We start from the raw sequence: 21,948 nt of genomic DNA on the forward strand, positions 1-21,948 counted from the left end.
AATAACGCCGCTTCATATCGAGCTGCATCACTGATTATTTTCCTGGGAAAGCATGCCTCAGAGTGTTCTGTTACTTACATATCAAGGTGCAGGAGGAAAGAATACACAAAAACGGCGCTTTAAGACTAAGCATTTTCAAACCTGCTGCACCGCTCATTCTACAACTTTCTTTGCCGTAGCGTTTCATTTCATCCAGGACGCTCATGGAGCGACAGATCACACCGGATCATACCTGTCCAGAGTCGACGTTGGAGGTCGAACACTCATGTCTGCGCAGCTCCCGAAGCTCAACCACTCGTCTGTGTAGTGAAACTGTGGTCAGCGTCTGTTCATCTCTGTAGCCAAACTGTCCGTCTCAGCTTCTTCCTCGCTCTTGATTCATTCACAGGGCAAAGATGTCACTTTTCTTCCCGTACGTTACGGTTTATTTATTTATATCTTTCAGGCCACGGCGATGGTCCTGGTATGCATCGTCTCGTTTATAATGCTGAGTGATCTGGGATGGTCCAAAACCCTGGAGAGTTGGAGATTGTACCTCTGTCCACTCACTTTAAAGCTTTAGATTTGGGATATGAAATGAACTACTGGACAGATTTAACATTTCCTTTCTCCTTTGACTTTTAGTCAAGTTGATGATATGCCCACAAGGTCATAAATGCCAGCAGCATGAAGTGTGAACCTTAATTTAGAGTTATCTTTAATTTAGAAACAACACTTTAGTGTGTCACAGCCTACGGTTGCTCTTAGAGTTGAACATTAGTGCATCCTTAAATGAAATGAGTAGGGAAAGATTGTGTTTCAGAACATAATAATGATAATAATCCTCGTTAAATGTCACTGAACTCTGCTGTACCCTGAAGCCTTGGCTAACTAGTGACAATGTTGTAAACAAAGCAAGGTGATTGAGTGACTGAGTGGGGGGAAAATGACCAATTTTAACACATTAATTTCTAAAGTGCACTCATTAAAGAAACTGTCGCAAATTCTTTTTGCTCTTAGAAACAAAATAACGTCGCTAAAATATTATTATTATTATTATTATTGCTGCAAAACAAGCCAGCAATCTACAAGTAGTGTTATCCAGCTAGCTCCAAACAGGGTTGTTAATAATTTAAAGTTAATAAGGATGCCTAAAATTGTCTATTTGTTGCGAATGTGTTAAAATTTTTTAAACCGTTTTCGAGAATGAAACAGTTAATAAGATAAAACAGAATCCATAAAATAGATATCCTGGGAATCTACGTGCAGAGTTGTAGGCCGGACCGAATCCCCGATGTTGCGTTACAGCGACGCCGGAACGCAGCGCTCCTCTGTCGGCTACGTCTCGGATCGATCCCTCGCAGGCCCGGGGATATCTGCTCAAGCTATGCAGCCTGAGATCAATCAATCAGTGGTTGAGAGGACAGCTTTGCGTTAACCCGTAAGCAAACTTGCAATATGCAAGCCAAAAAAAAAAAAAAAAGAATAGGAAAAACAACAATAAAAACACAGCCCCTCGAGTGTTTTTATCAAGTGATGCGATCGCTGGTAAAATTCCTAAAAACGAGGCAGTCATGAAGCTTCATGAGATCAGTCTGAAGCTGGTCCATTCCGCAGGATCACTTTCCATTGTGCTATACACATCCGCCTGTTGTGTTTCAGGACTCCAGCAGGATCCACTCAGCATCTCCAAACTGTGCTTCATTGGGGACACAGGGTTTAATTCTCCTGCCTGGTACAGAAATTATAGCAGCACCATCGCCGTGAGGTTTCTGTTTGGATACTGGAGAGGAAAAACAGACTCACATTCGCCATCTTGCAGTGGGAGAGAAGAACTGCAAGGAAAACAGTGCTGGTGTTTCCTCAAGCCTGGAGCAGGGCTGGGACATGGAGATCTACAGTGCTCAGACTCCTATTCCGTGTTACTAAGCATAATGTTTGTTAAATCAACATCAAGACAAGATATATTATTTGAAATCCTACAAACAACACTCAGGTTACAAAAGCCAGGTGCAAAAATGTTCTTAGTACGGGTAGCATCTCATGTGGGGGGGCAGATGCTTTCGCCAAGAAGACCTTGGAAAATTCAGAAATAGGACTAAATATTACGTTACACAAATTGAATTAGGATACAATAATTAATTCATCAATATTTACAAAACACTCATTCAACAAGTCATTCATTCATCCTCAGCTTTATCCTGATCAGGGTTGCTGTGTATCCTGAACCTGTCCTAAACGTGAGGCAGGAACTCATCCTGAATGGCAAGCCCGTCCATTACAAGACACCACGCGCACACACATTTACACACTCAATCACACTTAGGAGCACATTTTAGCACAGGAGATCCACCTACTGGCGTGTTTTTGGGAGGTGGGATGAAACTGTCGAACCTGGAGAATGCACATGGAGACTAAACTTGTCTAGATATTAAGATGTGTATGTCATTATATGAAAAATAAGGCACAGAATATACCCCTCACATACGCACACACGCACACACACATGCACAACCCGAGACCTTAAACAAATATGATTAAAACAGAAGCCGATATGCAAAATACAATATAAGTAAATGAGGGAAAATATGTACAATAGACATACAATAGACATGGAAAGTGATTCAGTGACAATAAGAATAAGAATGAATTGGGTGACAGTCTATTCAGGAGCCTGCATTGTTCTTTAGCCTGCTTGTTCATGACTGGACTCTCCTATAACACTGGAATCTGGAAAACAGTTTGTATGCTCAGTGACTAAGGTCTGACGTGATTTTGTTAGCTTTCCCTCAGGCACTGTGAGCAGTACATATCCTGTAAAGCTGTGAGTCAGTAGAGTACCAAATGTTTCACGTGTATGTTTTTGGTTTGTGAACTATGGCTGTGAGTTAGAGAGCTGATCAAATCAGAAATCTTTAATCCTTAGAGAGAAAAAAAATCTGCTATATAAATCCATGTAAATGCTCTATGTTTGGCACCATCCATCCATTTTCCATACTGCTTATCCTACACAGGGTCATGGAGGAGCCTGGAGGCTATCCCAAGGATCCAGGGTGGAGGAAACCCTCGACAGGGTGCCAACCCAATCACACACACATTCACACACTATGGACAGCCTACAACGCACGACTTTGGACTGGTGGAGGAAACCGGAGTACCAGGACGAAGCCCCATGAGGCACGGGGAGAACATGCAAGCTCTGCACACACAGGGCAGAGGCAGAATTCAAGCCTCCAACTGCAGAGGTGTGAAACAAGCGTGCTAACCAGTAAGCCACCATGCACCACCATTCGGCATCAACATGACCTAAACACGAGACATGAAGAAGGTCAAAACGATGACGCCGTCACTGTGCTCATTCCGATCGCCTCCACTTGCACTAATATCAATGATTAAATCTGTTTCATTTATTCAGATTTATTCTGCAGATTATTTTTTATCCTAGATCAACTAGAATGTGAGCATTTTACGACAATAAGCACTGATCACAAACCCTGAACACTAACAGCAGGTTCACAAATAGCCTTCCTGTTTCAGCTGTGCAAGCGAAGCGGAGCAAGGGGGAAGCGAAAGTCACACATACGCTGCACAGCGGAAATGTGTTTTTTCTCCAGAAAGGAGATTTATTACTCAAGCATTCAGTTACTTCCTGAATGGGAGGGAACATTCAAATGAAAAGATTTCCACGTAGTGGATCCTGTGATCACCTCTACAACCAAATCTACTGCATTTATAAAACACTATCAACACAGTACTTGACCAAAGTACTATTTTGATGACAAATTAATTACAAAAAAAGTAATTATAGGGGAATAAGCACTGTACGTAAGGGATAAAACAGTTGGAGGTGTACAGTTTTAGAATTAAATCAATATAATAATAATAAAATAATTAACGAAAGGGTGGTGTGATGCAGCTTGATGCAAAGCAGAGATATATTACAGTTTATATCATATTACAGCTCCTATATTACAGCAATTTGTAAATGATTACAATGCTTAATTTATTAATGAATTCTATTTTTTTTATTTTATTTATTTTACCTTTTATAGTTACATTTCATGTTGTGAAACGTCCATGAAACTAGTTAGTTCTGGTTCTGGTTCTGGCTTACATTAAAGCATTTGAAGACATTCATTCCATCACCAGCCTGTCTTGTCTTTTCTCTTCAAATTAATATGACCAAAAAAAACAAAAAAACAAAACACAAAATCCTTTGACCTGAAGACTTTCCCACTGCAGAAGAAGCGCTGACACTAGAGACCAATTCCCTAAACGTTAAAAGACCTTTCCTCACATGTTCCAAACTCCACATCAACAGATTATATTGTTCTTTGTTACATAACAACACTTAAAAAAAAAAAGGTTTATTATTAGTCTTCCATACAGGTCCCTGTGCATGAGGTGTTACTTTTTAAACAGGAAATTATACAGTCATGTGAAAAAATAAGTACACCCCACGGAAATTGTTGTTTCGGGTTGCTGATTTTTTCCCCCCACATATTTGGACAAGCAAATATTCGATCCTCTTTTAAACAGTTCCTAATAATAAAGCCGATGCACTCTGTCGAATGACACATAAAATTGACCTTTTGTAGTAATTTTCACAATTTAAATGAAAAAAAAAAAAGATAGACCAGTCACATGGAAAAAGTAAGTACACCCCTACACTTATCACACCTTCAAATCCATAAAATCAGAATCAGGTGTTGAAAATTTGGTGCCAGTGATTAGAACCTGCTCAGGGAGTGCAGGTGGAACCTGTTTAATTTAAACCCGCCTCATATCTAGTGTCTGGTGTTCCCTTTATTGAGGAGTGTGGTGTCATCATGCCTACATCTAAAGAGTTCTAAAGAGTACGGCCTTCAGAAAAAAAGGTTGTGGATGCCTATGAGTCTGGCGAGGGATTTAAAATGATCTCCATATTATTTTAAATAAATCATTCCACTGTAAAGAAACTTATATACAAATAACTACGAAAGTCTTGCAGCTGTTGGGGTCAAAGTGCATGCTTCTACAATCAGAAAGAGATTGCACAAATTTGAGCTGCATGGGAGGTGTGCTAGGAAAAAGCATTTGCAGGACTACAGTTTGCCGATGAGGTTATAGGCAAAGACCAGGCCTTTTGGAATAATGTGCTCTGGATAGATGAATCAATGATAGAGTTGTTTGGCCACAGTAACAGCAGACATGTTTGCCATTGACCAAAGACAACTTTTCAGGAGAAGCACCTCATACCACCTGTGAAGCACGGTGGTGGAAATGTTATGGTTTGGGGTTGCTTCACTGCTTCAGGGACAGAACAGCTTGCATTCATTGATTCAACTATGAATTCTGCATCGTATCAAAGAGTGCATGAAGATAATGTGAGGCCATATGTCCGAAAGTTGAAGTAAAACCGAAAGTGGACCTTACAACAGGATAATGATCCTACGCACACTAGCAACTCCACAAATGAATGGCTCAAAAAGGAGAAATGGAGGGTTATGGAATGGTCTAGTCAAAGCCGGGATTTGAATCCCATTGAAATGTTATGGGTGGATGTGAAACAGGCGGAACATGTGAGAAAACCCTCAAACAGCTAGTAACGGAAAGAATATTGCATGGAAGAGTGGTCAAAAATTCCAGCAAGCCTGGTGGACAATTATGGAAATGCCTACAAGCTATTATTTCTGCTAAAGGGTGCAGTACTAGCGTCTGAGATCGAGGATGTACTTACTTTTTCCACAGAAGAATATAACATATATATATATATATATATATATATATATATATATATATATATATATATGTATATACATATATATATATATATGTATATACATATATATATATATATATATATATATATATATATATATATATATATATATATATATTGATCTTTCTGTTGAATAACTGATTGAAAAAGCTATGTTTCCTTGTGGTTTTGTTCAAGTACGTCAACTATAGACACTGTTTCAAAGGTGATCAAATCTTTGCATGTCCAAATGTCAATGAACAGTTTCCATGGGGTGTACTTATTTTTTTTCCACATGACTATAGATTAGAACATACCCTGCTAAAAAACAACAACAACACAACAACAACAGAAATCATCACAGAATTTCTAATGGTTTCCACTACAAATACCATTACAGTCCATCAGGCAACCATTAAAATCATTACCATGACCATATTTGGTCCTTAATGGTATCCACTAGACATAACATGCCACCAGTAGATGGCAACAAATGACCAGTAGAAACCCACAGCGACCATTACAGTTCCCATTAAAACCAATACAATCCCCATTATAACCATTAAAACCATTACAAATTCTATGAGGGTTTCTATTGGGGTTTTTTCCCAGCAAGCCACACAATAATACTAATACTACTACTACTACTACTACTACTACTACTAATAATAATAATAATAATAATAACTATTGTCAGAGCTGCTGCTGCAGAAAATTAATCAATACCTTCTGACCAATCAGAATAGAGATGATTTCAGCAGTGCTGTGGGATAAAGGGTTAATAAAGGAGTCATGTCCAGAGCATTATCCAGCATGGGAAAGGGAAATGACACAGAGCAGAAATAAGTGTGTGTGTGTGTGTGTGCGCGCGCGCGCGCGCGTGTGCGTAAAGTCCTAATTCGGTGTTTCTGGGCGTGGATCTCTCACAGTCCTGGAAAGGAAGAGAAGCTGAGCAGAGTCTGGGGCAGAGAGCTCACATACCACACCGATCTCCAGCGAAAGAAACATCCGTTAACGAAGAAAAACAGGCGGAAGAGGTGAGTTTGTCTCTCTGATCGGCTTTCTTACCGAAACGGGTGCGTTTTTTTTTTTTTACTTGGATTTATAAAGGAAAGGGTGTATAAACTTTTAATCAACAGTTGTGACCGTTACATACGGGAACCACATGCATTCCTTATCTGCTTTAGGAATGTAACCTTTTAACCTTTAATGTAAACACACACACTCACACATTGGATTAGATAAATGATTTCCATCATTTGAATAGCGGAATGAAAGTGTTTTATTGTTATTTAATTGGACAAAACCAAATCCGTGCATCAACCCCACCCGCTTCAGCGTTCAAAGCAAATCCGGCCTGATTCATAGGAGTGCATGAACTCGACACACACGCGCGGGCGCGCACGCCCCGCCATAACCGCGCTTGTTCAGCCACACCTTCACCACATCCGGCCTCAAGAACAGCATCCACACATATACACACAGAGGTAGATCTCACACTATCCATACCCCCAGGTTCACGAGGCATCTGCAGTTCTCCTGGAAGTGGTATTAGTCAGGCCAGCAGGGGGCGCTCACCGTGTGGTCTGTGTGGGTCCTAATGCCCTTTTAGATGAGACGTTAAACTGAGGTCCTGCCTCTCTGTGGTCATTAAAAATCTCAGGACACTTATTGTAAAGAGTAGGGGTGTAACTCCGGTGTCATGGCGATATTCCCCCATTGGCCCTACTCCATCATGGCCCCCTAATAATCTCCATCTCTGAATTGGCTACATCACTCTCTCCTCTCCTGCCCTGCGATGGATTGGCACCCTGTCCAGGGTGTACCCCGCCTCGTGCCCGATGCTCCCTGGGATAGGCTCCAGGTTTCCCCGTGACCCTGAAAAGGATAAAGCGGTATAGGAAATGGATGGATGGACTCTCTCCTGTCCACTAATATCTGGTGTGTGGTGATAGTTCTGGTGCACTACGGCTGCCGTCATGTCATCCATGTGAATGCTACACACTAGTGGTGGTTGAGGAAACCCCCCCCCCTTCCCTTTATACAATGTAAAGCGCTTTGAGTGTCTAGAAAAGCGCTATATAAATCTAAGGAATTATTATTGAATTATCTGGTTGAGATGAGATGTTTACCTCAGGACTGTATGGAAGCTCGTACCTGGGATGTATGAGAATCCGTCCATCCATTTAAAAAAAAAAAAAAAAAAAAATATATATATATATATATATATATATATATATATATATATATATATATATATATATATATATATATATATATATATATATTTTGTAATTGTGAGATTTTTACATAGCTTACCATTTTTCTCACAATTGCGACATGATACAGTGAAATTTCAAAGAACAATTGCAACATAAGATCTCACAATTTCCACTTATTAGCTTGCAAGTGATTGCCATCACACAGTTATACATCTGGTCCACTAATTTGATTGAACGAGTGGCATACTGATATTCAGCATAACAGCACTGGTGCATTTCACTGTTTGTATCACTCTGCTAGTCTGTGTTCACTACATAAAATGCATAAAATAGCAGTTGGGTACATCGAACCCGTTACTTACGTCTACTCGCTCCCCAATATCACTACAACAGCACTCTTGCTCGAGTGATTGCGACTTTTCATCTCACAATTGCAAGTCGATCACTCAGTTGCAGCTTCTTTTTTTTTTTTAATCTTGGTGTGAGCTATTTTCACTCAACTGTGACATTTATTCTGAAAATTGTGAGTTAACGTTACACAATTATAACTTTACATCTTCAACCTTACACTCATAAACTCATAAACGCAAATTCTTATCTCACAAGTACTTATGAACATCATACAATTACGAATTAGTGCTTCCGTTTCCGATAATCAAACCGAAACGATACTGAGGAGTGTGTAAACAAGCAGTACCAACCTGAAACATTCTTGTGTGTATGAACTGGCCATGCTGGGAGAATGTCTTCGACTGGACAAGATATCATGCTTGCGGTGTTGCTGTGGCTTGGTTAGGGGTAGCAGATAGTCAGAATTGTAACATAAAAAGCCAACCAGGACGCCCAGGAACCTTGGGGTGACTTTTGACGAGAGCTTGACCTTTACAGACCACATTTCAACAACTCAACGGTCCTGTAGGTTCATTCTATACACCATCAAGAAAATCAGACCCTATTTCACCGAACAGGCTGCACAGATACTAGTCCAGGCTCTTGTTATCTCAAAACTGGACTACTGCGACGCACTGCTCTCGGGCCTCCCAGCAGCTCCATCAAACCCCTTCAGATGATTCAAAATGCAGCAGCGCGCCTCATCTTCAACCAGCCCAAAATAACCCACGTCACACCCCTCTTCCTCTCCCTCAACTGGCTTCCTGTAGCCGCCCACATCAAATTCAAGGCCTTGATGCTCACGTACAAGACCTTGTCTGGGACAGCACCCTCCTACGTCAACACTGGGATCCTGCGGGTTGCCCGAGCATGAAGTTTTTACTTTGACGTCAGAGCGAGCAAGCACTGTGCGGTTCATTTACATTTACAGTGGTTTAAATTAACCTGCAAGGTTGTTTATATTTTATGAAACGGAACCGACTAAATTCATCAGAAACTATTGCGAGAAGTTCAAACAAGTGTAACTGTTCAAGTGGGATCCAGAGCACATCTCTAGTTATGAAATTGAATGATGTAACTGAGGATGAGAAACTCCCGGGACCAGAATTCACACACCATGCTGATGGAGTCCATTAAATGGCCACGCCCCCTTTCGAGTTACAGAAATAGATTGTGCCGTTGTCTCACCCCTAGTGCTCAAAGAGGACGTAGCATTGCATCTACATAGCCTACGTGCTCATGATTTCACTTTGAGTTGCGCAATGTGTGACAGGAAATCCAGGCCTGAATGTGCATGGTTGTCTATAAAGGTGTTGTGTTTGTGTGTTGTTAGCGTGGAAGTTAAGTGGAAGTGGAAGTCCCTGTGCAATAGTCATACAAATGAAGACAGGCAGAAATGCTCTTCATGTCCTTTTAGTGTGCGTCAGAGCATGATTGGGTGTTCTCTTGCTTGTCAGTGCAGATATTTTCTCCAATAGCTCTTCTCTAATCACGCTCGCACATGGCCAGCGGATAAGATTCAGTGATCAGCAGCCGGTTACACCGATTGATATTAAGCTCGATCAAAGCCTAGTGTAATATTGTTTTAACACGGTCTTAAGTTCTAACTCAAAATGTACACCTACAACCTAGCTTTATCATTCGCTGTAAACTTTTGTATTTACATTTTCCATGTATTTATCAGTAAACACATCCTGATACTGGCTTACTAGGTCACAGACTAAGAATATCATCAGTCTAAAAGCGTTGTTGGGGAGGGGCTAATTTAAGTATTCAGGAAGAAGAAGGTCTTTTGACGTGGTTTGAAGACTGGCAGTGACTCAGCTGTTCGGACATGTAGGCGAAATTCTTTCCACCACCTAGGTGCCAGAACAGAGAAGAGTCTGAACACTGCAAAAAAAAAGCCTTTCTTGAAACAAGCAAACCACTCGTAAATGTAGTTAAAGTGTACTAAAACAAAACTGACTTGGTAAGAATTCTTGAAAATAGTATGAATATCTAGTCACTAAAAATGCTATGGGATCTTAAAACTAGACAAAAATGCCAAAATGTAAGCAAGTTGTGCTTATCACAAGCAATAAAAACTCAAGATAGAGTTATTCAAGATAGAATTACTTAAAATGGAGTATTTTGGTCTCTTGATTGAGCTGACTTCAAGAATTTTTTTCCCCTTACAATAAAACACAATTTCTTCAAAGAGCATAAGTGACTTTGTGTTAAATTAAGGAACCAGAAGCTGTGCTATTTTTATTAAAACAGGGAAAAACAATCAAGCAAAACCGTAAAAACAAGAACCATAAACGTAACAATGGACACAAGGCAAAAACATGCAGACGATAAGAGCGGCTGTAGGGCACATGATGACACATGAACAAGACAACAACAAAAGCTTGACAATTAGGTGCTGAACAACTAGAATTTCTATTAGGGGTTACACCGAACAAGTGTGAGAGATCAGTGGGACATGTGACGTGCTGGGGCTGATGGGTAATGTAGTTCAGTGTGGATTTCAGCATAACCATGACTGATACAGTGGGGGAAATAAGTACTGGACGTGAGTGGAGCTTCCAGCAGGACAACGATCCAAAGCATACAGCAAAGGAAACTCTCAATTGGTTTCAGAGAAAATAAATCAAGGTGTTATGATGGCCCAGTCAATCACCTGACTCGAATCCAATTGAACAAGATTTAAAGACTATATGTTTAGAAGAACGGGCCAAAAATCACACCTGAATACCGCGACCCGTTAATTTCTTCATACAGGAAGCGTCTTGAAGCCGTCATTACAAACAAAAGCTTCTCCACTAAGTATTAAATACATTTCAGTTAGCGTGTTCAATACTTTGTTTCCTGTGCCGTTCTGCTTTATTACACATAACTTCATTTATGGATTTTAATGTTGTGAATTCTTTATATGTGTGGATTTCTTAAGTTAATACCGAAGTCTGGCGAAAATTTTATGTGAATAACCTCATTGGAAATATATTTATTGAAAAAAAAAAAAAAAAAAGTGTTGACGTGTCCAATCCATATTTCCCCCGCTGTAGCTGCCTCATTGAAAAATTGAGGTGGTCTTAATCATAAAATAAGGAAAACCATCTTGTTCCTCTTCTGGTATTTTATGCAAACCATTGTTGTAGCTTGTTCCTGGTTAAACCTTGCTCAATATTAGCTGGAATATCTTATTAAGACAAATTTGGATATGTCTTCTCAAAATGAGACGACTTTTCTAATGTAAAACATGCTTGACAAGATTTTTCTTTTTACACAATAAATAAGAGAGTCATTTCACAGAAAGAAGACTTTTGTGAATGCATGTTTGTTTTTGTTTTTTGGTCCATTTGAGTTTTGTCTGATTTCTCTGTGATTTAAAAAAAAATGACTCGTTTGTCAGGCAGATTTAAAAGTAAATATGTAACACTGGAAAAAAAGGCAGTAAAAACTAGTGCTAGTACAGTACTAGTAAAAACACGTAAGAAGTGTCTAAGGTGCAACTGGAACTGTACACAGCACAAGATTTAAAGTAACTAACCCAAGTGAATGGTTTAGGGCAGACTTCACACCCTGATGTTATCTTGTGCTACTCACTGTAGAGGGTTGTGAGTTCAGATCTCTCGACTGGTTCCTTAATCAAGGGCTTGAGCTGATCAGATACATGCTTGGGTTAGATTCTGCTTTAATGTTAATTATATAATACCTCCATCACATGAGTTGAAAATGGCCACAGGTTTTTTACTCAATGATGTTTTCGTTGTTGTTTTTTTTTTTACTTGCAGGTTTCCCTGAACTAGGAAGGCCAGACTCTTGCGTCTCTCTTCACCAATCCGAGAAAGGGATTTATGGTTTCCACTCTGCACATCACTGGACGGCTTTGATTAAATCTTATTGATATCATTTGACAAACTTGAAAGAAATCATCGAAGTCATCCATATCCAGTCATGCCGTTGGTAGTGCTGCAGACCTCGCGCGTGATGTGGACCCGCCTGGCCGCGCTGGTGTTCACGTGTGTGGCGTTCAGCGTGGCCGCTCATGGCGCGTATGCGACTGGCGGCATGTACGACTGGAGCATGTTCTGCTGGGTGTTCAGCTTCATCTGCACCATGTTGGTTCTGATTGTCGAGCTTCTGAGCCTTCAGTCGCGTATGCCTGTCTCGTGGAACAACTTTCCCATCACGGTGGCGTGCTACGCAGGTCTGCTGTGCCTCTCCGCGTCCATCATTTTCCCGCTGTACTTCCTGAAGGGCTACTCTGCGCGTAGCGAGGCACGTGACTACAGGATTGTCAGCACTGTTTTCTCCTGCCTGGCCACAGTGGCATACCTATTGGAGGTCAGCCTGACGCGGGCGCGGCCTGGTGAAGTGGCCGCCTACATGGCGACGGTGCCCGGGCTCCTGAAGGTCTGCGAGACGTTCGTAGCCAGTGTTATTTTTGTGTTTATTAGTAATCCTGTGTCGTATGATCTGCACCCGGCGTTGAAGTGGTGCATGGCTGTGTACTGTATCTGCTTCATCATTGCCGCTGGTATTGTGGTGATGTGCGTCGGAGAGTGTACCGGCTTGCTTCCGTTCCCGTTTGCCCGTTTCCTGTCCGCTTACGCCTTGTTAGCTACTGTGATGTACCTCACCGCTACCATCATCTGGCCCGTGTTCCAGTTTGACAGTCATTACAGTGCTCGGTCTCGGAGGCCCAATGATTGCAGTCGGTATCATGGTCTCTGTGATTGGGATAAACTGGTGATCATAGCCGTTCTGACGGGCCTTAACTTCCTGATCTACCTGGCAGATCTAGTGTACTCCGCACGACTCGTGTTTGTCCGTGTTTGAAAAGTCGAAATCGCAAAAACAACCAGTGAATATTTAATCTTTTCACAAGGGATGTTCCAATAGTCAATTTTCATATCATGAAATTTCATCTATAAATCTGGAATTATGGGAGTGGAAATTTGGACCGAAACAAAAAGTGTGCACAGTAAAGAAATTAAACACAAGACATTTGCGTTTTTAAAAAACAACTATACCTGATATAAATTTGAATAATAAATTGACCTTTTAGCACGTTTCTCCAGTCATGTCAGAAAGATATACAGTATATAAATATTTTTCATTAATTAACCATGCTCCAAGCTTGACTCCTTATTGTTCATTGTGAGGAGAAAACACATATCTGTAAGCAAAATTTTCCATGAATTAGCCAGCTAGCTTAGTATACTTGTATACTGCAGCTTTAATATATGATGTTAACAACCTGCTAACATCAGCTGGTTAGCTTACCTTGTTACTAGCGAGCCATTAGGCTGTTAGCTGAAAACCTGTAGCAAGGTCAGTCACTCTTTATTTGTTGTCAAGCTACATGAGTTTTTTTCTTTTTAAAAAAAAAAACATTTACTTTCGCTTATGATTAAAACAAAGCAAGATTCTTTCTCAGATATTAACTAAGATCTAGCTGATTAGAATGACCTAGCGAGAATTTTACTTGAAAAATTCATAATTGGTTCACAAGTGAAGCCCCAGCACTCTTCTTCCATTCCTGAATGTCATCATATTTACCCATGATCGTGTTGTGAGTGTTGAAATATTGTGATATAATGCATAATTGATTATAGGCAAATTCCTGATGTCTACCACTGTTGCCTTTATGTGAAAACTCCACATGTTGAACTGTGCCTGTATTTATTTGTGTTGTTTTGATGCGACGTCTATATCGATCTCGTTCGCATGATATCTTTGCCTCACGATGTTTGCTTTTTTACACTGTCGCCTTTATGTGAGAGATTCACATACTGCTGAGCTGAGAGATGAGCTACACTGTGCCTATGAAACCTGAATCGTTATACTCATATAATCTTTAACCCAATTTTGTGCTTTATACACAGTATTCAACGACTGAATTTGAAATTTTATTTTAATCCAATGTGTTACCCTGCTGGGGGAAAAAAAAACAAAACCATTAGTGTTAGAAATATTTTATGGTTTCCTTTATGTAATGGACCTTAATGGGAAACTCAATGAGTTTCAGCATTTTCCTGAAGGTTTCTATTTTGGGTTGCTACTAAATACCAGCGGAAACATCTTGCGTCTTCGATACGTAAATCATCAACGTTAGAATAAAATTAGATAAGCCATCAGGAACCATTAGGAACAACGGCGACCATTAAAGGTCCATTACTACTCAGGTAGTAAAACATTGTCAAATGAATAATGTAGAAATCCAGGCAGTATGTTCCCCCCCCCCCCCCCATACTTTATGAACTATTTCCAGACTTAATTGAGTATTAAGTGAATAAAAATGTCACATGTTTGAGCTTGTTGCACTCTGATGTGTTTATGGATACCAAAGTTCAGTGTTTTAAATATGTAACGTTTATAAAGTTTTGCATTGTACTTACCAGATGGGTGCGCGTGTTTTTCTTTCTTTTTCATTTCATGGTTCCTCAGAACAACTTTGTGATGTTTAAAGCAGCGGGACTCAAAATGGGGTCTGTGAAGCATCTCTGGTGTTCCGCAGTTTGTTTTGTTACAGTGGTGGAAATGCACCATTAATGAAGTTGTTATTATTATTTATTATTGAGGTTTTGTTGTTGTGTTTTTGACATGTCATTTGAATTGAACGGGCTTAATCCAAACCTGAATAACTTAAAAGTCATTCATAATTTAAAAAAAAAAAAAACTCTGTGGCTCAAACCGAAATAATAAATTCGTACACATTTTAATACTTAGGGTGTGGATATTTATAAATTTTTTTTTAAAAATGGTGTTGAGGCGGTGCATGGAATTCATGCTGCGTTCACAACGTCTGGGGAATTTTCTAAGTCAGAACTTCCTACATTCTAGCCTTCAGAGCCTTCAAACCCAACCATCAGATGAATACTCAATACTGTAATCTGTCTAGAAAAACTGGAATTTAAAAAGTTGTTTATTTAGTGCATTATTTATTCTTTATTTGGATACCATAATTCACTGTTAATAGTGCCGAGAATAACATGAAAAAGCAGTTTGACTAAGAAAAAAAAAAGTCTTACAGAAAGTGAATGAACGATTTAAATTTAAAATCACCCCATGTTGAAAGGACGTCACAGAATCGCAGCTCGGACCTCTCGAAAACCTCTGATTTTCCGAGTAAGAATTACCACACAGCAAAATCCCCAGTGTTGATTTAACACCCAGAGTGTTGAATTTACACCCTACAGTGTTTATATAAATCCACTGGACACAGATTAACTCCGGGTGTTAATTCAACACTAGGGATTTTACTGTGCAGTTGGAAAGACATTCAAATGAATCTTCCCTGCTTGGTCTTGAACGCAGCATTATTTTGCTGTTAAAGGCCTCCATGGTTGCAAAACGTTTGAGAACCTCTTTTCTAAAGAGCTCAAAACAACATTTTGAACTAACAGAGTTTTGGATCAGTTATAGCTTTTACAAGCAGAAACAACTCTACAGAGGGGATTAGTTAATTATTTCCCTGTAGCAAGGTTGTAGCATTTTTCCTGTGTAAAAAAAAAAAAAAAAAAAAAAAAATTTCAAACAGCTTGCAAGTAGCTTAAACGTTTTCCTTTTATTTTATTAAGTAGTATAGTAGAGTTAATAAGTTACTTGTAGTTATACCACTGAGCTGTCGACGTCTCGATTCTCATTTTCTATAACAGCAGGTACGACAGTAGTTCCGTCTCGAAGGAACGCACAGGTTTATATTAAAACCCTCAATCTAGCATGTTCTCATTTGTATAGTAACAACTTCTATGATGGTCACTACACGTTAACAGGTTTTTGTCTTATTAACTTAGAGAGAGAGATTAATTTTTGTCTTATTAACTTAGAGAGAGAGAAAAATAGAGGCTGGTGAGGGAACAACTGTTTCTACAGCTATAACGTAAGTGAGAACCGATACTAACTTGTTTCACAGATGTTCCACTACATTAAATGTAACTGTAAAGTAAATATAATGGCTAAAAAGTATGTCGTTCTTTAATAAATAAAAATGTAGTTAGCTTTGGCGACTTGCTGTGGTATAAGAGGAGTAAAACACTTCCTGTGAGACATGCTGTTAAAGGAAAATAAGCAACTTTGGCGTATTGCTTACTTAGCAAAAGTGTAAATGCATTATTTTGTCATTAAATTAAGTTTCACATTGTCTTTTAGTACCACTTGTAGCTTCATTAACTTCAATTTTAGTAGTATGCACGATATATCATCTGAAACATTACCCTGGTTCTAGTATCAAGGACTCTGTACATGAATCTAAAGTTATCAAAACAGCGTTCAAAATGGATGCTTTATGACATTAGACAGTACTATTGCTGAGGTTTCTTTTTTTTTTTATTATTATTTACCCTGGGTGGAGAGGAGGTCATATGATGTAGATGTGTTATATTGATCGTTATGGGAGGAAATCAACAACAGGTTGAAGTCTCTGGATTGTAGAAGCTTAACATCACAGGCCTCGGTGTATGCTGCTAAACCGTAAGTAGACCCAAGTTTACGTAATGATTTGACTAAGTGCCATTCTGAAGATGACCACTTTACTGTAATAGTCTTGAAATTGAGGAGAGCTTATGGAAAATGTCAGTGTGAAGCGTGGTGTTAATGGTTTGGATTCGAGCTAGTGCTGTTACTATTTTATATTCGTTGTTTAAAATACTTGAAATCAGAATAGAAAGGAATTTGGCGATTCATTTCTGAAATTATGCTTGTTAAGGAGGAACTGAAAGTAAAGGATTGAAATCTGCTGCTGTGGAAGCTGAGAACTTTGTCCCCCAGACAGACTGACTCATTAATATACAAACCAAGAGGAAAAACAGATGTTGTGAGAAGTCTGGTACAGTAAGTGCATGTCCTTCATACAATACAGTAATAATATAGTAGGAACGTACTAGTAATAAAGTGTTTGATATTCGTAATTCACTTTTTAGCTGAATACTTTTTAATATACAGTCCATTGTGAAAGTATTGGAACAGCTAGGCCGATTCTTTTGATTTTGCTTTACACTGAAGATATTATTGATTGAGATTTTAAAAAAAAAATGAATGAGATGATAGATCGGAATTTCAGGTTTTCACGTTCCTGATATTTACATCTAGATGTCTTAAACAACTTAAAACATGGCACCTTTTGTTTGAACCCACCCAATTTTCAAGTGATCAAAAATATTGGAACATATGACTGACAGGTGCTTCTTGTTGCCCAAGTGTGCCCTGTTAGATTGATTGGTTAAACAGTTTATAGCTCTAAATGTCTACTTTTGGTTTGAGCCCCTGGGTTTCACCTGTGAAGACTGCGTTTGTTGTTAAAAAGGACAAACCAACATGAAGACCAGTGAGCTGTCTATGGGAGAAAAGTGGCAACGAATTGGCCGCTGTTCTAGTGCTTTTGGAGGGAAGTTCTGCATTAATCAATGCGTTTTATTGTCACTTTTAATCACTGTAGTCTCCTACCAAAGGGAAAATAATGAAGATAAAAGAAACATGTAGTCAGTCAGCCGAGACATCTTTCGTGTCTTTAGTTTTGAACTTGTTTAACAAGTGATTGAGGTCTTTCTTGCCTAAAAATTTTAAAACAAGCGAGATAGCACACAAGCAACATTTACACATCGGTTGTTTCTTGATTGTCCTGTTCTTTAAAAAACCCTCAAAGATCTTAATGGCTCAAACACGCATGTCAAAACACTCAGAATGAAAATTCCTGAGTGCTACGTGGACCAGGTTCAAATACAAGGCTAAGGAAAAGCGACATAGTGCAGGAAAAGACACAAAATACTTCACGAAACTCTGTTTTAATCGACTAACAAAGAGTAACAAGCAAGGATAATCAATTACAATAGCAACGAAAATCAGGAAACAATGACCAAATAAGGAACGCAGTGAAACAGTTGTAATTCTTAATTCTGTAATGTCTTAGACATTACAGCTTTTTTTTATATCAGTCTGACTTGTGATTTACCTTCATTTTATTGATGCCAGTTTGTTATTAAACCATGTTTACAATACAGTAAAGTGCTGTCCATAAGAGAGCCTACATTGTTTTGTAATTCATTAGCTTATCATAAAAGAACAGAATAAGATATAAAACTGTGATGAAAAAACACACACTGCTGAATATATCATTTTCCTTAATTAAAGTGTGTCTGGCTAGCAGTAATGATCTAGGGTTTGAATTTTGTTACTTTTAGCTTATTTAAGGATAATGTATAAGCTATGTGACAAAAACTATAGCCTAGACTGGCTATGTGAACCAGGCCCATAACTTGCATGTATGTTTTTCTTTACAGCAAAAACCATATTTAAAAGATCCACCAGTTTCGATTCAAACAGCGCCATCTTGTGTTTTGGCATCCAGAACTGCATAAACTTTAGTGTTCCTGTGGAAAACTCACCAGCTTTAACTGACGATAGTAAACCTGAATTTACTCATAGGCACGCTGATCTGACCTCAGTTGAACTTCATCGATTGTTCCGAACTTGCCGGTGGATCATGCTGTGTATACACGTGGCGAATATAGCTGCTCTGCTATCGTCTTGTGTATCCTTTGGCCTCATAATATGTAGTCGCAGATGGGATGGAGAAGTCGGTGTATTGTGCGTGTTTTGCTGGACCTTTAGCTTCATTGGCTCTCTTTTGAACCTACTGACACTGATGTTCTCTTTCCACATGGGTGTCAGGCCAATATTCTGGCGCAACATTTCCATTACCATCTCCAGTTATGCAGCGTTGTTCTGTCTTAGCGCGTCCATCATCTTTCCGAACTACTTTCTAAAAGGCCAAGAGGACAACGAGTTCTACAGCTACTTTATACTGGTCGAGATCTTCTCATGCATAGCTACGCTGGGGCACCTTGTGGAAGTTTGGATGGTGTGGATTGACCCGACATGCTATATGGCAATGGGATCAGGTCTGCTACAGGTGTCTCAGACGTACATAGCAAGCGCCATCGTTTTCTTCCTCGCCAATATTGTGCCATTCAAAGACCATCCAGCTATGATATGGAGCTTGGCTGTATATTGCATGTGCTTCTTCTGCACATTTGTCAGCATCATATGCTGTACATTTCAGAACCAGCACAATCAAATATGGCAGAAAGGATTCAACTTGATTGCTGCTGTCATGTACCTTAGTGTCGCCTGGCCTGTATTCCATCTCATTCAAGATCTTGGTCAAATCGTCTTCCCTGGGTCATGCCAAAATGATCTTGGACTCTGGCCTCAGACTAGACTGATCATTGTGCTTGGGCTAACTGCCTTTAACTTCCTGCTTTACTTGCTCAGCGTATGCGATGCCTGTATATTACGTTCAAATGTTAATGAAGAAGAAGAGAACACTACAAGCTCAAGCACCTCTGAACCTCGTCCCATAGAAACGCCAGATGAAATAAGGGCCAGTGTTTTGCCAGTGGAACTGAGCAGATCTCTACAACAACAAAACATAATAGGCAACCATCAGAGCCTGCACAGGACAGATCTAAGGAGCCAGCAAAATTCTTTCAACGTTTACATTAAAAATCTTAATATTTATGTTAATAAATAAAATCCAATTAGTAGAAATGGAAGAATGGTTTAATAGTATGTCTACGGCTTTAAATACAACTGAGAATTGTTCCATGATCACATGACTAATCCTAGGCTTTTATATTGCAGCAGATACATGGTTTCTAGCCACTATGTATACACATTTGATAATTGACCATTAATAATTGATAAATGACATAATTAAAAACAAATTATGATGTCACTGTACTATTTGAACCAGCTCGAAAATTTGTGTTTGGTATCAATATAGTAATTTCCTGTTCAGCCAGTCAGACAGTCTCTGTATTAACACCCAAATCTGACCTCAAGATTAAAATGAAATGTGATAATATAAATATCAGTGAGTATATCATGTGATATGTGGTAGTTCTTGACACATTTTGACTTGTTATTTGGGGGAGGGGCATGATGGGTTAGCATGTTTGCCTCACACCTACAGGGTTTTGGGATTGATTCCTGCCTCCGCCCTGTGTGCGTGGTGTTTGAATGTTCTCCCCATGCTTTGAGGGTTTCCTCTGAGTTCTCCAGTTTCCTCCTCCAGTCCAAAGACATGCATTGTAGGCTGATTGGCATTCCAAATAGTTCGTAGAGTGTGAATGGGTGTGTGAGTGTGTGTGCGATTGTGTCCTGTGATGTGTTGGGACCCCGATACCCAGGGTGTCCCCCGCCTTGTGCCCCGAGTCCCCTGGGATAGGCTCCAGTCTCCCCTGTGACCCTGTGTAGTATAAGCGGTACAGAAAATGGATGGATGGATGGAAGAATGGAATTGTTATTTCAAGTCATAGTCAATATTTTTGTAAATTGAATTCAATTTAAAAGAGACTCATAAGCAAAATTGTAACTGTGAATAACAATTATTAATTACCATTACTTAAGGAATAAATCACTTGGGGGTGTGATGTTATAGGAAAATAATCAACGCCGGGGTGGTGAGTTGTAGCCCGATGCTAAGTGGAGTTACTGTTACCACCCTGATGTTGATTATTTTCCAATAACAGCACACCCTGACATGTTTTATTTCACTAACACTACAGTAATTTACCAACACTAACAATTTTTTACACTTACATTAGAGTCACATAGTTACAGTCATCCCCTAAGCAGTCTGTATTGTTCCTTTCTGTTGAAGTTAAGACAAAAATGCAGCTTGTCAGGTTATCAAGAAACTGCTAAGCGCAAAGTCCTCTATTTCTACTGTCTTAAATAAGCTTATTATTAGGCTGAGATTATATGGAGCATCTGATATGCAGCTCCCTGCGAATAAGGCATTATTATTGAAACGATAATATATTAGAATGGGTTCTTTAATATAAACCTGTGATTTGCTTTGCAGACGGAACTACTTTCAGTGCTGCCTTACAGTAATCCAAAATTAATGAACGCCTTCTGACCAATCAAATCGAGAATTTAACAGCACCGTGGTATAGTCTGGAATAAACACTATAGTGATTAGCAGAGACACTTCCTAGTATGGTGTTTTATAGTTATGTAAGACATAGCAGAAGTGAACCATAAATGGTATTTAACCATTTTATTGGAACAACACATGGCATACACAACTGCCTCTTATTATTCTACAATATTTTATACCACTGACACCACATCATACCACCCTATCACTGATTTATTTTCAAATAATTCTCTCTCTCTCTCTCTCTCTCCCTCTCTCTCTCTCTCTCTCTCTCTCTCTCTCTGTCTCCACCCCTTCTCACTCTCTCTCCACCCCCTTCTCTTTCTCCACCTCCCCTTCTCTCTTTCTCTTTTTCTCTCCACCCCCTTCTCTCTCTCTCTCTTTCTCTCTCCACCCAAATTCTCTCTCTTTCTCCACCCCACTTCTCTCTCTCTCCACCTCCCCTTCTCTCTCTCTCTTTCTCTCTCCACCCCCCTTCTCTCTCTCTCTCTCTCTCTTTCTCTCTCCACCCAAATTCTCTCTCTTTCTCCACCCCACTTCTCTCTCTCTCCACCTCCACTTCTCTCTCTCTCTCTTTCTCTCTCCACCCCCCTTCTCTCTCGCTCTCCACCCCCGCTTCTCTCGCTCTCCACCCCCACCTCTGTCTCTCTCCACCCCCCTTCTCTCTCTCTCTCTCTCTCTCTCTC

The 21,948-nt window shown here is 39.6% G+C and overlaps 3 protein-coding genes across 9 annotated transcripts in view; 2 read left to right on the forward strand and 1 right to left on the reverse strand.

Annotated features, from left to right (window-relative positions):
- The window catches only part of arhgef11 (Rho guanine nucleotide exchange factor (GEF) 11), a 41,367-nt gene extending 39,577 nt beyond the window's left edge, over positions 1–1,790 (reverse strand). For 6 of the 7 annotated variants that reach the window (XM_053681544.1, XM_017472102.3, XM_017472097.3 and 3 more), the window contains exon 1: positions 233–1,789. In XM_053681544.1, the coding sequence (XP_053537519.1) occupies positions 233–267 (35 nt within the window). In that variant the 5' untranslated portion in view covers positions 268–1,789. Of the gene's footprint in view, positions 1–232 lie in introns of all 7 variants that reach the window. The other variant, XM_053681545.1, reaches the window with a different exon arrangement.
- A 4,826-nt stretch (positions 1,791–6,616) lies between these two features.
- myadma (myeloid associated differentiation marker a) lies at positions 6,617–14,717 on the forward strand. The gene is made up of 2 exons (XM_017473138.3): positions 6,617–6,756; positions 12,108–14,717. The coding sequence occupies exon 2, from the start codon at positions 12,271–12,273 to the stop codon at positions 13,153–13,155; it is 885 nt and encodes a 294-aa protein (XP_017328627.1). The 5' UTR covers positions 6,617–6,756; positions 12,108–12,270; the 3' UTR covers positions 13,156–14,717.
- A 656-nt stretch (positions 14,718–15,373) lies between these two features.
- On the forward strand, positions 15,374–21,717 carry LOC108267196 (myeloid-associated differentiation marker homolog). Its single transcript, XM_053681615.1, has 3 exons — positions 15,374–16,791; positions 17,027–17,151; positions 18,597–21,717. The coding sequence occupies exon 3, from the start codon at positions 18,800–18,802 to the stop codon at positions 19,847–19,849; it is 1,050 nt and encodes a 349-aa protein (XP_053537590.1). The 5' UTR covers positions 15,374–16,791; positions 17,027–17,151; positions 18,597–18,799; the 3' UTR covers positions 19,850–21,717.
- The last annotated feature ends 231 nt before the right edge of the window (positions 21,718–21,948 follow it).

The sequence above is a fragment of the Ictalurus punctatus genome, chromosome 7 (assembly GCF_001660625.3).
Source record: "Ictalurus punctatus breed USDA103 chromosome 7, Coco_2.0, whole genome shotgun sequence".
Taxonomy (NCBI): Eukaryota; Metazoa; Chordata; class Actinopteri; order Siluriformes; family Ictaluridae; genus Ictalurus; species Ictalurus punctatus.